General features: G+C 46.5%; 1 protein-coding gene across 1 annotated transcript in view; it reads right to left on the minus strand.

Annotated features, from left to right (window-relative positions):
* vac14 (vac14 homolog (S. cerevisiae)) overlaps positions 1-18,639 on the minus strand; it is a 296,601-nt gene that overhangs the window by 47,710 nt on the left and 230,252 nt on the right. The window contains exons 17-18 of the mRNA XM_067998261.1: positions 8,223-8,302; positions 5,839-5,989 (exon numbers count right to left, since the gene is read on the minus strand). Coding sequence (XP_067854362.1) covers positions 5,839-5,989; positions 8,223-8,302 — 231 coding nt within the window. The remainder of the gene's footprint in view (positions 1-5,838; positions 5,990-8,222; positions 8,303-18,639) is intronic.

Here is an 18,639-nt window from a genome sequence, read left to right on the forward strand (position 1 = left end):
CATCCGCAGTGCTGAATGACTTTCGCATCATGACCATTAGTGCTTCAGAAGTCTCAAACATTGTCTTTCTTTGTACTTGGGGATAAGTACCATCCATCTCTGGGGATTTATTTGTTTTGAGCCCTTTTGGCCGGTCTCATTTATACCAAGATCATTAATACTACTTGGATTGTCACTTTTTAGGGAGGGCATGTTGCTGACGTCTTCTCTGGTGACTGGTTGGAGGATGTAATCATTTAGTATATTAACAACCCTGTGCTCACCCGTGGTTTGTCTGTGTTTCTTTAAGGATTCTCAGCTGCTCTCTGACTGCCCCTTTACTATTTTAGTGCTGAAAGGTTTCCTTAGTGTTGTGTTTTGCATCTGCAACTCTGCTTTTTTTCTAAGTCACTCTTTGCCCCGCTGACCATTCTTTTAAAATGTTCCTGCAAGTTCAGCCCAGTGAACCCCTTCACCTTTCTCCCTGCAGGTGGTTTTTCCTCTTTATTTCATAATTTAGGTCATGCTTTTTGAGACTGTGCATGCTATTTTTGTCCTGCATACTCAGCATTACGGCTTTAAAGATGTTTCACTTGATTTCTACTGAAGTGTTGAACAAACTGGACCATTCAATACTTTTAAGCTCTTCCCTCATTCTCCCAAAGTTAGCCTTTTTAAAATGATATGTACCTGGCTGATGTCGGTGAGAGCAGGTTCGGACTTGGCTCCGATGGCCCTAAGTTTGAACACCCTGCCAATACTCATCATCTAGGCTCATACAAGACGTATACCCACTTGGTTAAGGGGAATGGCGTGCAGGTACTTTTGAAATCAAAGCCCAGCCGCCATCGATGCATCTCAGAGAGACGAGAAAAAAAATTGGCATTAAAAAAATCTGCATGCAATACCAGGCACTGAGCAACGGACGACAGCATCGGTCACTTCACACTGGGCCACAGCTTGACAGTATCAGGGACGGCTGGGAAAGGAAGGAGCCGAGAAGTGTTCTGACCAAGAAGAGATGCTCAAGTTAACTTCTCCAATCCCCTAATAGCCAAGGTAAGGGGGAAAAAAAGAGTTAGGGAAGGTGACCATAAGCGTGGTAGGTTTTGAAGAGGCTTTTGAAGGTGGGGAGAAATGTGGCAAGGTGGATGAGCTGGGGAAAAGAATCCCAGAATACAAGGGCTCTGCAGAGGGAAGGAGTGTACAGAATACCAGAGTCGGGAAAGCAGAGGCAAAGGGTTGGAGGAGATTGTGGAGGCAGGGGAGAACTAGGCCATGAAGGGACGCGAGTTGAAATAGCGCAGACTGCGGATGAAGGCAACAGATGGTGCCAAAGGCTTGGGGCAAATAAGTGTTTGAAAGTGATGGTAGATTCTGGTCCATGCAGCATCAGTTGCTTTTTCACTAGTTTGCAAAAATAAACTTGTTGGGGAGATGAGGAGAAATCAATATTCAATGGTAACTTTCAAAAGGGAATTGGATAAACACTTGAAAAGGAAAAATTTGCAGGGCTATGGGAAAGAGCAGGGGAGTGAGACTAATTAGATAGCTTTTTCAAAGAGCTGGCACAAGAATGATGGGCCAAATGGCCTCCTTCTATGACTGTTCCAGCTTAACTATATTTTTTTTGTCAATTTATGACTTTTGTCCCATTACTCTCTTATGTCACCCGCATTATTCAGCTTTCCCAACCAGGACAACAGGCTGGACGTGCTGCTCTCAGACCTCCTTCAATAGTGTTGTGTGAACAGCTGTTAAGCTGGGGTGACTCATTCCCTCCTTCCCTGCCATCCATTCAATGCCTCACCACCACAGCACAACAGAGACCAGGAACAGTGGGCACAGACCTGTAGCCCACCGCAGTACCCCCTTCTTCAAGCTCTCCCCTCCCACGCGTGGTAGAGAATCCCAGCTACCCCACTTATCAACTTCATTTAAAAAAAGAGAGTAACTGATTAGGAATGAGAATAAGGGTTACAAATACAGACTGAGGTGACTGAATGCTGAGAGGAACATGATGGTCCCTGAACTGCTGGCTCCAGGGGAATGTCACACCGAAGCTGGCAACTGAGTGAGGTGAATAACATAGAATTTAAAGTTAGTTTGATGTTGCGGAGTTTTGCTGCAGGAGACCGGGGGCGGGGGCGGGGGCAGGGGAAGGGGTGCAGCAGGGTGTATGTTCGAAAGGGAAATATTACAGACCCTTTCACCAGGGGATTAAATGGGTTGAGTAGCCTCTGTAGTAGAACAAACTGTAGATGTGTTGGTGAAGGAACGAACTTGATTGGCCTTTTCCAAGTCCATGCTGTCTACGGCTCGATTCTAGCCGCTATGTTTAGCTTCACAACACGAGACAGGAAGACTCTCTCACTGGAACACGGAGCGAGTGAAGGAGGGCTCATTTTGTTAAACTAACGGTGGCCTTTTACCAGGATAGTCAGTAGCCTGTGCGTTTACTGTGAGGAGGGAAGATAACAGAGAGGATGAGCAGTGCAGAAAGTCAGGCTCCAAAGGGGATACAAACTGTGCATCTTCCTGTGTAGTTTGGCAGCCTTCATCTGCATGAAGATGAAGAACAGTGAATTATATTCACCACACAAACTAAAACTAGATAGAGTGAAGAATTTGAAGTAAGGAAGCTTTGCCAGAAAGTACAATCATTTTACTATGGTTACTAGGAGGACAGCACTGACATTTTCCATCGTCTCTGCCAGAGGACTCTCGGTGACTGTTCTTTCTCTTTCTCCCTTCCCTAAGGATTGCCAAATTTAGTCCACTGATTGCTTAACCAGAGCCCAAAACAGAACAGAGCAGCATCTCCCATCACTGATGAAATTCAGCACTGTCCATCCTCTAATGGAATGTAGATATGTTCCCATGGGATAGCAAAGTTGATGAATTTTTGTTTTTTTTGAAATTGGAAACCGAATCAAGCTGTTTAATTACGTCTGTCGTCTTCTGCCTTGAGATTGAAAGGGACAAATTAACCACATAAATCCTCATTAGATCGATAGATGTAAAAACACTAATTACAGCGTGGGGCAGTTTTTATTCCTGTTTCAACGGGAAGTTGATTCGTACTCCCTCTGTTAGTCCGGAAGGTTTGGAAATGAAATATACATAACTTTCCTGAACCATGGTCTTGCTTATTCTTAGAAAGTTCCATCGTTACTTACAAATAGAATATTGCCTTCATCCCACAGGGGAAAAAAATCATCTGGGACCTTTCCCCTTTATGCTCTCAATGTTTAGGCGATCTCGCCCCTCTCCCATTACATATTAGTTCTTAGTGCTTTGCCCACATTAAACATTTCAACTTCGGCTTTCCTTGTAATAAAAGAATTCACATAAAATGCAGAATATTAACCAAACCAAGATGCAAATCTATTATTTAACGGTTGGTGCCAAGTTTTTTTTGCCATTAAACAGTCTCAAATTAATCACTACACTGTCTGTTGGCCAGTGAGGGTTGAGGAACCCCCCGTGAAGCAGGGCCAAGCCACACCAGTCCGTGTTAGAGTTAACTGACCCAAGCTGGTGCAGCAGCTGGGGTGTGACAAATTGGCCTCAGTGCCTCAGGGAGGGGCGAATAAAAAGAAAAACAAATTAGCCACGGTTCCCACTCCTGATGGATATTTAGTAACTGTTGCAAGATTCAACACCTTCAATGGATGGGGATTAGAGGAAGAGGGGTGGGGGCAACTCTGACCTCTGCATACATCACTGCGCCATTGAATAACCCGTCTTCATGTATTTCCACAAGAGTATGTAGTGGGATAATTATGGATGCAGGTGGCATCTCTTGCTGAATAGGAGAGCAATACTGCATCTCCCAGTTAGTTGAGATTGGCACACCTCATTAACCTGAAAATGCCATTGACACAGTGGTCTCCACTTTGACCCCTGGTTTCATAGGATGCGTGCATCCAGGTTATCTTCCTCTCCCCTTCATGTCTTGGTTCTAAGACATTACAACATGTTCATGGATTCTTCATGAGTCACCTGGGCACATATTCTGCTCCCAGATTTCCCCATGCTCCTTACTGTATTCGGTGTAGTACTGAGGGAATGCTGCACTGTCGGAGGTGCTGTCTTTCGGATGAGATGTTAAACCCGTCTGCCCTCTCAGATGAACGTAAAAGATCCCACTACACTATTCGAAGAGCTGTGGCGTTCTCCCTGGCCAACATTTATCCCTCAATCAACATCACTAAAACAGATTATCTGCTCATTTCTCTCATTGCTGTTTGTGGGATCTTGCTGTTCAAAAATTGGCTGCTGCGTGTCCTACATTGCAACAGTGACGACACTTCAAAAGTACTTAATTGGCTGTAAAGCTCATTGAGACGTACTGAGGTTGTGAAAAGAGCTGTGTAAATGAAAGTCGTTCTTTTTTTAAAATGGAGACAGGTAATTTTTCCTGTGGAATATAGCTATTTCGTGTGCCATGGGGTCAGTTGATCACAAAGGTTTCTACTAAGACAGTGTTCCTCTTTTTAAATATCACCTCTGAGTTCATATTTAAGAGGAATACATAGTGAATAATAAAAAAACATTCAGCTCTAGCACTGGAAGACTCCACGTAATTAGCAGTACTCTGAAGGTGTAATGCCCTGAAACTGCAAGGCAACCTCGGCTCTACCGACAGAACGAGGAGTTCAGTTCACCAATTCTTCCTTTCTGACCCCCCCACTTTAGTGAAGGTGCTCCATCGTTTCAAAGTGGAACGTGAACTCCCACCCTGGCACAGAGAGGAAAGAAACGGGTGATTGAAGGGCAGACATTAAGTATGAAGACGAGCTCCACTGCGAAAGCTTAACCAAGCCTGCACTTACAGCCACTGTTATGTTTTTCTAGCCAGTTCGAGCTCCTATGTACAGTAGAATCTGGTGCATATGCAACTCGCGTCTACAAATCCCTTTTTCCAGTACGCTACATAAAGCCTGCATGAAGGTGTGACTTCTAGGTCAATAGGTTGAACAGAAAAGCCCCCACAGTTGACTCAGGCAGCGTGCAAACCCCCCACTGCATGCACCTGTGGTTGAACTTGTCGAGTCCACTTGTACAGGTCTCTGACGGATGCAAGTCTTTGTCTAGTTACAGTAACACTCAATCAGCCCTTGGATACATAAATTTGGTTACGTTAGCCTCTGTCCAGCCTGTCGATAACAAGGCTTTGGTGCTTATCATCAAACTGGTTCCTTACGCTGAGTTGATTTAAAGGAGTTATCAATGTGAATCAGTGCAGAGGATGCTGCTTGGGATTTAGTGCTGGCCCCTGTCCCCTTCACTCAAGTGGGATTGACTGCAATGGGCAAGTCACTAAGCGGAGTAAGTGAAACGGCATCAATCTGTGGGAGGAAGGAACCAGGGAGCTTAGGGAACGGTGGTGTAGTGCAGAGCACTGGGCTGTAGGGCAAAGGCTTCCAGCTACAGATCCTAAAGGTGACAGAGAAAGGTGCAAAGCAGAAGGGGCAAGTGCTTCTCCACAGTGGAAAGGGGTCAGGGGAAGGGAGAGAAGTTTAAACACAAAGTCACCCAACGTCTCTTGCGCCTGATAGCACGCAACTCAAGACCACCATTAGGAGAGGCCCTGAACAGCAGCCTGGCCTCTCAGGCTGGAGAAGTGGGAAAAGGAGAGTGCATTAAACATGGGTGGGGCGGGGGAAGTACCCACCCCCCATGTATATATTCCCAGAGAGGGCCGGTTGTCCCATATTACGAGGGTAATAACCTCCAAACTAACAGGGTGATGCCACAGCTGTTGGTGCCACACGTTAAGACATCCCCCACCAATTTCAGTTCTCCCGATCAGCAATGTGTCATAAATCACTGAAGTCACTGCTTGTTACTCACGTGGTTCGCATAAGCTCCGGGTTGGGCACGCACTGCAGTCGCTGCGAGAGGAGCTGGAATGCTTTGCTCTGGGGTAGCAGCATGAGGAGTCCATACAGGGCCTTGATCAGGTAGGGATTGTTCTCAACATCAAGGAGCTGCAACCGCAGATCTGGGAAGGAGAATGGGAGATAAATGAACAACAACTTGCATTTATACAGCGCCTTTAACACAGTAAAATGTCCCCAGGCGCATCACAGGAGCGTAATCAGTGACATCGAGTCACATAAGGAGATATTAGGTTAGGTGACCAAGAGCTTGGTCAAAGAGGTAAGTTTTCAGGAGCGTCTTAAAGGAGGCGGGGGGGGGTTTGGGGAGGTGGGGAGGTGGGGGGGTTTGGGGAGGTAGGGGGGGGGGGTTTGGGGAGGTAGAGGGGCGGGGGGGTTTGGGGAGGTAGAGGGGGGGGGGGTTTGGGGAGGTAGAGGGGGGGGGGTTTGGGGAGGTAGAGGGGGGGGGGTTTGGGGAGGTAGAGGGGGGGGGGGTTTGGGGAGGTAGAGGGGGGGGGGGGTTTGGGGAGGTAGAGGGGGGGGGGGTTTGGGGAGGTAGAGGGGGGGGGGTTTGGGGAGGTAGAGGGGGGGGGGGTTTGGGGAGGTAGAGGGGGGGGGGGTTTGGGGAGGTAGAGGGGGGGGGGGTTTGGGGAGGTAGGGGGGGGGGGTTTGGGGAGGTAGAGGGGGGGGAGTTTGGGGAGGTAAAGGGGGGGGGGTTTGGGGAGGTAGAGGGGGGGGGGTTTGGGGAGGTAGAGGGGGGGGGGTTTGGGGAGGTAGAGGGGGGGGGGTTTGGGGAGGTGGGGGGGGGGGGTTTGGGGAGGTAATGGGGGGGGGGGGGTTTGGGGAGGTAGAGGGGGGGGGGGTTTGGGGAGGTAGAGGGGGGGGGGGTTTGGGGAGGTAGAGGGGGGGGGGGTTTGGGGAGGTAGAGGGGGGGGGGGTTTGGGGAGGTAGAGGGGGGGGGGGTTTGGGGAGGTAGAGGGGGGGGGGGTTTGGGGAGGTAGAGGGGGGGGGGTTTGGGGAGGTAGATGGGGGGGGGGGTTTGGGGAGGTAGATGGGAGGGGGGGTTTGGGGAGGTAGATGGGGGGAGGTTTCGGGGAGGTAGATGGGGGGAGGGTTCGGGGAGGTAGATGGGGGGGGGGGGTTTGGGGAGGTAGATGGGGGGGGGGTTTGGGGAGGTAGATGGGGGGGGGGGGGTTTGGGGAGGTAGATGGGGGGGGGGGGTTTGGGGAGGTAGAGAGGCGGGGGGGTTTAGGGCAGGACTCCAGAGCATTGGGCCTAGGCAGCTGAAGGTGCCATGGATCAGCCGCATTCCATGCCCCCCTCCTCCATCTCCTTCCCCACCCCCTCCCCTCAGCCCCTCCTCCCCCTCACTCATCCTCCTCCTCACTCATCCCCCTCCTCCCTCACTTATCCCCGCCTCTGCCCTCATCCTGCTCCTCCCCTTCCCCTCCTCCCCTCTCACTCATCCCTTCCTCTGGAAAGTGAAAACAATTTTTTATTCAAAACCTAAGTGGGTTGCACCCCTGAGTGTGTGTCTGAGTGTGAGAGAGGGAGAGATATAGATAGATAGAGATAGATAGATCTGGGCTTGTACACAGTGCTTGCAGACATCATCTTGCTCAAATGAATGGTTCAAGTGCTGTCTTTGTGGAGCTACTCACCAGGATAAACAGGGCAGCTTCTCACCCACCGGGAGCAGCATAAAGGAGGTTTAAGTGGCCATTTTATTTAGTGGGGTAACAGAGGCAGATTTCTGTTTGACATGAATTGTAAGTGAAACGACAGGATTTTTTAATGACTGCCAGTTTGCTCCTCTCCTGAAGGCACTGACTCCTCGTGGTGTACGGTTCCCACAGCTGAGGATTGCCTTCCAGAGCTTTGGCCAAGGGCTCTTCACCTTCTCACCGGGACGGTGAGTGTTGGCAGACAGTTTGATGGTGGGGAGGATCACCCACTAGCAGAGACTGTGATTGGGAGCAGGAGCTCTGGCTGATTCTCCGCTTGCTAAGCCAAGTCTTGTGCCCCTGCTATCGTCTGGGCTGAGATCAGGGCAGACTGGGAACAACCCAGGCCCTCTTGTCTGTATCACTGGATTCCAAAACTGCCCCAACCAACTGAGTCAGAGGGGCTGCAGAAAGGAGCTTTTACAAGAAACAGTGAGTGACGTTTCACTTTGAATCTCAAATGCTTCATTGAGTCACAAAGCTTTCAAGTTGCTTCCAAATTTGGTATATTCCCAGTTTCAGGCAGCTGCCAGCACACATCACTTCTGCCCCCTTTCCTGACATGACATTACTTCCACACCTAGAACTCCCAACAGGCTACTTGGACGCAGCGAGCGCTGCAGGGCTTACTTACATGTGAAGATTGGACACTCGATCAGCTGCACCAGCTTGTCCACCTCGATCAGGAAATCAATCGTCACCTCCAGGTCCCCACTGGAGTGATAGTTAAGATAAATGGCGAGATAGAAATGGAACATGACAGCACGGGAGTTGAAATAGCAATGATTTATTGAAACGTAAATCCGATAGGAGATATGGAAAAAAAAATTTGCATTTATATCGCACCTTATCTCGTCCTCAGGACGTCTCAAAGTACTTTACACGATAAATTACTTTTCAAGTGCAGTCACTGTTATGTAGGTAAACCGGTAACCAATTTACGCACAGCAAGGTCTCAAGAACGGCAAATGAAAGAATGACCAGATAATATGTTTCTGGTAGTGTTATTTGAGGGACAAATATTGATCAGGTTCTGAATTGAGTTCATTGTAGGATGGGTCTGCGATCCAACCCGAATGTCCCAGACTGTTGTTACATATGTTGTTCCTGGTTGCTTCAGTGCAATAGGGGCAACCAACCATGTTTTTACTTTTCCCACAGATAACATCTCAGGTATACGATAAATGGCTGAAAAACTTCTCACAATCTGTCCAACGTTGAGAGCTCTGTTTACTGCCGATGAACAAAAAGGATACAGAAGGGGGAAGAGTGCAACTCCCAGTCTAATCCAAATAGGAGTGAATGCCAGTCAGCTCACAAAATGCCAATCAGCAAGTGGTTTTCAAATGCCTTGTTGACCAGCAGATTCAACACCTTTGCTCCCCATCTGCCCATTTTGTTTATGCAACACAATTGGGTCACCTGAGCCTCAAAGGCAAATTCTACCAGCAGTGGCCAGAGAGCTGAGAGTTTAACTTCACTACCAGACCATGACTTCAGGGTGGTTCTTTTACATGGTTGTGATTGGTCCCTGACAAGCATGTGATGGATAATACCATATGATTAGCATGAATCAATCAGAAAACAAGGAGGAACTCCACATTCATTCACACGGACATCACCAGCAAGATGACCAAATGTGAAAGTGTACGTCTTGTTTTTTTTAAAAACTGCGAGTTGCTGTACAAAGGAAAACTGTTCTTACCATGTGAAGCCTTCAGAGTACTGGGTAAGGTACCTGAATAAGGCAGTGAAGGAGGGAGTAGTCACCCCATGTACAAATGGCATTACAGTGACACTTAGCTAGTGTGCAACACCGTAGGATTACATCGGAACAGGAGGAGGTCATTCAAGCCCTCAAGCCTATTCCGCTATCCATATCTTAACTCCCTAACCCTTAATATCCTTACCTTACAAAAATCTATCCATCTCAGTTTCCAAATTTTCAATTGAACCAACCACTTTCTGGGGGAAGGAAGAGTGTTCCAGATTTCTACTACCTTTATCACAGAACTTCAGAACAAGTTAACGGCAGATATGCAGACGAGAGTGTATTGTGGACACTGACTATGCTCTGAATCAACCAATAACAGCAGACTGTCTGGAATTAACTCCATACAGAACAATCTCCAAAGGAATTTTCGCTGCGTACTGGTCAGCACTTAATGGAACAAAATCTGATTTCTTTGAGGGGCTAAGTGGAGGTTAATCCCGTAGAAGAGCTCAAAATGAACGCTGCTTACCGAACAGTACAAGGACACAAATTCACACTTGGTCAATCTATGGAAGGAGTGGCTCAATGAGCACTCGACTGTGCCAGTTCATGCCCGCAATTCATGCCAATCCAATTCACATACTTTACATATTTATTGAAAGCACCAAATTCAAAGGAGAACAAAAAACGCCTGCAGTACTGCCCTGACATTAACAGGGTGCAAACAAACCAATCTCAGGATGGGTAAAACACATTACCTCTCGTCTGTTCAATCCGACACTTTCAAAAGCAAAACAATTCCGAACGAGCATAAACTACCTGCGATATCTTTAATCAAAGGCTGCAGAATTTGTGACCCCCAAAGCCTTGCATGTAATTCCAACAATTAATTTCAGCCTCAGTTCACCGCCCGTCCTTTTCTAATTCCACATTCCATTCTCCGCACTGACCAAGGCACAGGATGTGTAGACAAATGCTGCAGTTGGCCACGTACATTATTAATACTCGCATGGCTCGCAACTGAAATGTCAAGCACAGAATTGTAAGAGGGGATTGCAAGCCATCACATCAAAGCAGAGAGCTGAGTCCACGTCTTCTACAATCCACCGAGCATCACAGCAAACATATTCTACATCAGAAATTCTGCATCCTGGGCAAATGTCACCTCAAGTTTTCTAAGCTCATGTTTAAGCCTGGGCCGAGCTCTGCCTCCAAAACTGCTGCAGTTGCTTAGTTTTCTATTTTCGTCCTTCCACAAAGTGTTCCAGCACCGCGAGTCTTTCCACACCAAGAAAAAGACTTGTATTTATATTTTCACAACCTCAGGACATCCCAAAGCACATCACAGCCAATGAAGTGTAGTCACTGTTGTAATGTAAGAAACACGGTAGCCAATTTGCACACAGCAAGGTCCCACAAACAGTAGTGAGATAAATGACCAGATAATTTGTTTTAGTGGCGCTAGTTGTGGGATAAATATTGGCCAGGACAACTCCCCAGCTCTTCTTCGAAATAGTGCCATTTACGTCCAATTGAGAGGGCAGACAGGGCCTCGGTTTAACGTCTCATCCAAAAGACGGCTCCTCTGTCAGTGCAGCACTCCTTCAGAACTGCACTGGAGTGTCAGCCTAGATTTTGTGCTCAAGTCTCTGGAGCGGGACTTGAACCCACAACCTTGAACCCACTACCTTCTGATTCAAGGGGCGAGAGTGCTACCACTGAGCCACGGCTGAAGAAAGGTTACAGACCTGCTCCCAGACATTACTCTAAACCCAACAACCAGGAGGTGCACCAGTTTGGTTTAGCTCACCTCGATTCACTGTCCAGTTGTCGTCCTCTCCTGGAAGGCTCTCATTCCCTCTCCCTCAGAGAGGCACAGCAGGTGTCAGGCCCTCAACAGCCAGAAGATTGCTAACCAGTGCTCCAATGCACTGGACCACCCTACTTCTCTCGATTAGTGTGCTATCGCAAAGGGACAAAATACATGGAGCTCTTGATCAGAGGAAAAAAAACATGAATGCCAGAAATACACAGCATATCAGTCAACATCTGAGAAAGGGAAACACAAGGTCAGTTAAAGTGGAGACTATCAAAACTATGATGTGGAGATGCCGGTGATGGACTGGGGTTGACAATTGTAAACAATTTTACAACACCAAGTTACAGTCCAGCAATTTTATTTTAAATTCACAAGCTTTCGGAGGCTTCCTCCTTCGTCAGGTGAACGATCAAAACTATGGCAGAACAGAGCTTCAACAAAGAATCTGCACCCAAATTGCACGACCTCTCCTTTAGATGCTAACAGAGCTGCTGTATATCTCCAGCATTTTATGTTCTTACATTCTCATTTATTGGTAAATCGCGTATCCAATTTTAATTGAGGACACAATTCAAACAGAATCACTTGGTACAAGAACGCTCAGTTTAAAAATAGCATTAAGTCGAGGAGTACTCCAGCAGGCCCCAAATTTAAATATTTCCGGATGAGCTATGATTAGTGCACATGGTTCCGCTACAAAGGATGATCCTAAAAACATCTTCAATTCTCAGTAACAGTTTGGGGACACAGCAAGTACCGTGGAAAACAGCTAAAATTCCAAAAAGATATAAGATGACGTTGAGGGGGTTGGGTCCTGCAGTGGATTAACACCTGGCCTTTAACCTCTAGGACCCAGGTTCAAACCAAGCCCAAGCTGATGGAATGAACCCTACTGGTTGCAAATGTCCAATATGCAGTAAGCTTAGGGAGTCTGAATCTAATCCAAGTGGGTGTGGGCCTATGATCCACAAATTAGCACTCAGAGACCGTTAGGATGGCTAGTATGAAAAGTGGATAAATTTAAACTGAGATCGTCTGAGGTGAATACACAAACTTGGGATGAAGTGGAGGAAATTTTACTCTGCATCTAACCATGCTAGACCTGACCTCTGTTTTATCTTGTGTCAGCCATGGCTCAGTGGTAGCACTCTTGTCCGAGTTAGAAGGTCGTAGGATCAAGCCCCACTCCAGAGACTTGAGAGCATAATCTAGGTTGACACTTCAGTGCAGGACTGAGGGAGTGCTGCACCGGAGGTGCGGACTTTCGGATGAGACATAAAACCAGTCTGCCCTATCTGGTGGACTTAAAATATGCCATGGAACTATTCAAAGGAGAGCAGGGGAGTTTGCCCAATGTCCTGGCCAACATTTATCCCTCAAACACCACCTAAACAGTTTAATTGGTAACTTATCTCATTGCTGTTTGTGGGATCTTGCTGTGTGCAAATTGGCTGCCACATTACAACAGTGACCACACTTGAAAAAGTACTTAATTGGCTGTCAAGCACTTTGGGACATCCTGAGATGGTGAAAGGTGTTATATAAATGCAAGATCTTTCCTTTTAACAGTAACAGAAATGGGACAAATATTCTATTCCCCAGCACTGACATCCTTCATCGCCAAGGCTACAGAGGGAATCGCTGGAGGGGAGTTTTCAATTCCCCTTAGCTTTGCATCCAATGCAAAAATATGAGCAGCATGGGCATGTGTGAAGCATTGACTGAATCAGAAAGGTCATTAAACCCTTTTATAGGTGCAGACATCATTCTTTGTGTAAAGTTATATTCCTCAAACTATGGGGAAGATTAGTCTTAAGTAATGCAACAGACAAAAATCAATGGGACACCTGACTTTAGAGAAAAGGTGCTCAGAATAGACATCCTATGAGAACAACTCCTCAGGCAGTTATCTTCAATTATTTTAAGAGACATCTCAGCATATGGTGCATCACAATTCCAATCCCCTGCACCAAATGGGAAGACGTCCCTCTTGCAATGCTAGAAAGTAAACAGACGGAACTCAGGTACCAGAAAATGCAGGAATTTTGGCTGTGGATGAAGCTGAATAAATCACCCTTGAGGCCGTGGATTGGCGTGTTATTGTACCTCCCTTGTCTTTGGAGAGCGAAGAGGCCTCAAGAAAGATTTGGTTTCTACATTTAAAGGCACACCTCACTTTAAGGAGCTGATTGCGGGGATTGTTGAGGCCTCAGCTGTAGGAATCACTTCTGCAGAGTGAGCTCACCCAAATCGTAAGGGGCAGGAAGTGCAGTGTCGAAATGCCGTGCCTCCTGAACCCTGTATTGAATGAACAGAACTGACACTGGCTATGTATTTGGCAGCAGTGTGAGGAATACCAATTTACAACTGCAGTACTTATCCTTCATGCTAATTTATTTAAAACCACTTTACAAGCACTCTAGCTTTCCACGGCAAGCTTGATGTGGCCTCTTCACTTCATCATAATCTTTTCCCCCGCACCAAAAAATCCACAGCATTGATTGCGTGTCTTGGTAGCTGAAGAACTGTTCCACATACGTCTAATTGCAAATTATACTTTGAACTGCTTTGTTCTTACCGAACCCATTCTTTCGATGAAAACAAGAGAGCCAGCAGTAATGCAGAGTTCACCTACTGTCAGCCAGTTTCAGTTTCCATCTCTGCGCACAAAGCAAAATGAAACATTGTTTATCTTGGTGCATAGGAACAGGAGGAGGCCATTCAGCCCCTCCAACCTGTTCTGCCATTCAATTAGATCAGAGCAGATCTGTATCTTTACGCCATCTACCTGCCTTAATTCCATAGCCCTTAATACCCTTGCTAACAAAAATCAACCAATCTCAGTTTTGAAATTTTCAATTGACCCCCAGCCTCAACAGCTTTTGGTGGGGGGGGGGGGGGGGGGGTGCGGTGGAGGAGTGTTCCAGATTTTCACCGTCCTTTGTGTGAAGAAGTGCTTCCTGACATTACCCCTAAACGGCCTAGCTCTAATTTTAAGGTTATGCCCCCTTGTTCTAGACTCTCCCACCAGAGGAAATAATTTCTCTCTATCCACCTTATCAAATCATCTTAAGCACCTCAATTAGATCACCCCTTAATCTTCTATATTCAAGGGAATACAAGCCTAGTCTGTGCAACCTGTCCTCATAATTTAACCCTTTTAGCCCTGGTATCATTCTGGTGAATCTGCTCAGCATCCCCTCCAAGGCCAATATATCCTCCCTGAGGTGCAGGGCCCAGAACTGAACGATGTACTCTAAATGGGGTCGAACCAGAGCTTTATATAACTGTAGCAGCTTGCTGAAATTAGTCACCTCTTTTAAGATCTGAGTTCATCTAATGTTGCTTCGTCCTGCCAATCCAAGTGCAGGCAGTTTGTATTCCCCTGCCATTATTGTGCTCTCTCTCTCTCCCGTTCTGGGAGTCTCGCACCTTATTCCCGAGGCCATCTGCTTGCCTATCACCCTGTTGAGACTTGTGTCCCACTGTTAATTTAGAATTCCAGCGAGACCTGAAATGCTTCTGCTGCTGTCCATTGGTGCTTGTACCACCTTTGACCTTGGATGTCTTGCCTAGCTGACCAGAGTTCGGCAATGGGTAAAACCATAATAAAAATATATAGTGCATATTGAACGGATATCCAGATCCCTCAATGGTGCTGATATAACTGGGACTTAACTGCATTAAACAGCTCTGCTGGGGATAGTGCCATCTACACACAAGCTGGCAAATTCATAGCTGATCTGCCCCTTCCATAGAAAACAGTGCTCCAGATCCGAGCCCCAGTTTTAATGGATATCGCGGCTCTTTTAAAGAGTGGAGCTGTGGAGCACCTTGCTAAAGGGACATCAGGACACGATTGGAACCCGCCGAACAAACATTAACGGACTAATAATCTGCAAGGACAGACATGGTATGTTCCAGGCATCGAGCCAGACGGTCAGGAGACTGACTAAATAGAAAAGGCTAATAGAGACAGTATCAGAAAAGATGAGTTCCTAAGGTACAAACTGTGAAAAGAGCAATGATAATGTCAGGCAGAATCACTAAAGAGACTCACCTGGCCTGCCTCCGTCTACATTCCCCACCTCGAGGCTCGAAAAGAAGCTTTTTGTGGCCTCGAAACATAACTTTTGGTCAGTGCAAGATTTGAACCTGATGATTTAAATGTAAATGTCTTTAATTTCTATCCCAATAACTCCCCCTGCTCTGTTGCTCGTTTCCTGCGACCACCAACTTGAGAATCAACTACCCCCTCTTCTAAAAAATAGGACAGCAAAATCCCAACACTCAGCCATATCGCTCCCCGCCAATCACAGGTAATGGAAGCCTCGATTTTCTAGTTGCTGTTATTTCACCCTGATGTAAATGCTGGAGTTAAAATAACCTTGACTGAAAACTCAATAAGAGTTTCCTCAGATAAAGAGAGGCAGACGAGAGCAGTGTTGGCAACACAAAGTTCAAGGAGGTTAATTAGTAAATTAATTTGGAACGGATTATAAAAATTCTTTTACTGGTTTACACTGATCCGGCCATTACACAGCATTAACCTGCAGTACACAGGCCTTTAACTAATCTCATTGACAACGCAGATGTCCCACTGCAAAGAAGTTCAGCAGTTTTTCATTGATTCCACGACGGTCACTCTGCTGATCGAATGCCTGTTCTTTGAGAGAACTTTCTGCAGCTCACCAATAGTATGACCAAATCCATCCTATTCAGTCCTGCCAGAAACCCTTTGCTTTGCCCTGATCCACGTAACAGATTTTGTGTTTAAGCTCAACTCAACGGCGCACAATCATGGAATCCAGCTCAACCCTGAGCTGAGCTTTAAACCCCGTTTCTGGTTCATCAGGAAGACCGCCCACTTCCACCTCTAACACTGTCCATCTGTGCCCTCCCTCACCCCCAATCTTGACTTTTCAATGACCTCCCAAACTCCATCCTCTATTATTCCAATTCACCCAGAACTCTGGCGGCCTGCAACCTATTCTACTCAAAATCCCGCTCACCTGTAACCTCTGTCCTTGCCAGCCTCCAACAGTTTTCTTCTACAAATCCATCCAAGATGCTGCCCCACCTCACATCTGCAACCTCCTCCAGCCCTACAACATATCTTGCACCCTCCTCTCTTCCAAATCTGCTGATCTTTACCTACTTCCTCCATCCTACCATCGATGGTAGAGCTTTCCGTCACTTTGATCCCTCCCACCCTCTGGACTTTGCTACCTAAATTCCCCTCCCCAACTGCAAAAATCTCCTTAAAACTCCTCTCCTACTCTATATTGCCCTTAACTCCCCCCATAATCCTGACATTGAACAGTGAGCACCTTGGCATATTTTGTTATGTTAAAGGCGTAAGCAGTTGTCCAGGCTCACAATGAAGAATGGCCTCATGGGAGAGTACCGGAGGGTTGGCGGTGCCTGTGGAACCACTCCCAGCTGCAAACAGTATCGTCAGAAGAAAGACGACAAGAAAAATGGGGAAGCAGAAAAAATAAACATAGTAAACCTATTTGTGGATCCATTAAGCTTGTAAAATCGGATAATTTATAACAGCCATAAAGTACATTCTAGACTATCAATTCAATTATTGTACAGCTGATTCCTGCAGTATTAATACAAATTTGGGCCTTTACTAATAGAATTCTATTCATTACATTAGATTTTCTCCTTAGAATAGATAATTGCTGCCAGAAAAATGCTGATTAAATATCTAAAGAAAGAAAAGACAGACTTGCATTTATATAGCACCTTGCATGATCTATGGAAACCCCAAAGCACTTTACAGCCAATGAAGTGCTTATTTTTTTTTAAAAAAGTGTGGTCACTGTTGTAATGTAGGAAACGCGGCAGCCCATTTGTGCACAGCAAGGTCTCACAAACAGTCCCATAATCAGATAATCTTTTAGTAATGTTGGTTGAGGGATAAATGTTAGCCAGGACACTGGGGAGAACTCCTTAGCTCTTCTTCGAAATAGTGCCATAGGATCTTTTATGACCGTCTAAGAGGACAGACGGGGCCTCGGTTTAACGTCTCATCCGAGAGACGGCACCTCAGACTGTGCAGCATTCCCTCAGTACCACACTGGAGTACCAGCCTGGATCTTTGGACACTAAGGGAATCAAGGGATATGGGGATAGGGAGGGAAAGTGGAGTTGAGGTCGAAGATCAGCCAAGATCTTACTGAATGGCAGAGCAAGCTCGAGGGGCTGTATGGCCGACTCCTCTTCCTATTTCATATGTTACGATGGGCTTACGTCTCTGGAGTGGGACCTGAACGCACAGCCTCCTGACTCAGAGGCGAGAGTGCTACCAACAGAGACACGGCTGACATCTCTGTTCTAAGGAGAACCACCCCAGCTTCTCCAGTCTATCCATGTAACTAAAGTCTCTCCTCCCTGGAATCATTCTAGTAAATCTCTTCTGCACCCTCTCTAAGGCCTTCACATCTTTCCTAAAGTGCAGTGCCCAGAACGGGACACAATACTCCAGTTGTGGGTAAACCAGTGTTTTGTAAAGGTTCATCATGACTTCCTTGCTTTTGTACTCTATACCTCTATTTATAAAGCCCAGGATCCCATAAGCTTTTTTAACCACTTTCTCAACTTGCCCTGTCACTTTCATCAATTTGTGCACAGATCACTCTGTTCCTGTACCCCTTTTAGAATTGTGCCCTTTTTTAAAATATTATCTCCCTTCATTTTTCCTACCGAAATGTATCACCTCGCATTTTTCTGCGTTAAATTTCATGTGCCATGTGTCCACCCATGCCACCAGCCAGTCTCTATCCTCTTGAAGTCTAGCATTATCCTCCTCACTGTTCGCTACACTTTCAAGTTTTGTGTCATCTGCAAATTTGGAAATTGTGCCCTGTACACCCAAGTCTAAGTCATCAATATCTAGTAGGAAAAGCAGTGGTCCTAGTACCGACCCCTGGGGAACACCACTGTACACCTCCCTCCAGTCCGAAAAACAACCGTTCACCACTACTCTGTTTCCTGTGTCTTAGTCAATTCTGTATCCATGCTGCTACTGCCCCTATTATTCCATGGACTTCAACCTTGATGACCAGCCTATTATGCGGTACTTTATCAAATGCCTTTCGAAAGTCCATATATGCCACATCAGCTGCATTGCCCTCATCTACCCTCTCTGTTACTCATCAAAAAACCCTATCAAGCTAGTTCAACACGATTTGCCATTAATAAATCTGTGCTGACTATTCCTAATCAATCCATACTTGTCCAAGTGACTGCTAATTCTGTCCCGGATTGTCGTTTCTAAAAGTTTCCCCATCACCGAGGTTAAGCACCTCCCAAACCCGCGACCTCTACCACCTAGAAGGACAAGGGCAGCAGGCACATGGGAACAACACCACCTGCACGTTCCCCTCCAAGTCACACACCATCCCGACTTGGAAATATATCGCCGTTCCTTCATCATCGCTGGGTGAAAATCCTGGAACGTTCTACCTAACAGCACTGTGGGAGAATCGTCACCACACGGAATGCAGC

This window comes from Heptranchias perlo, chromosome 16 (assembly GCF_035084215.1).
Source record: "Heptranchias perlo isolate sHepPer1 chromosome 16, sHepPer1.hap1, whole genome shotgun sequence".
Classification (NCBI taxonomy): Eukaryota; Metazoa; Chordata; class Chondrichthyes; order Hexanchiformes; family Hexanchidae; genus Heptranchias; species Heptranchias perlo.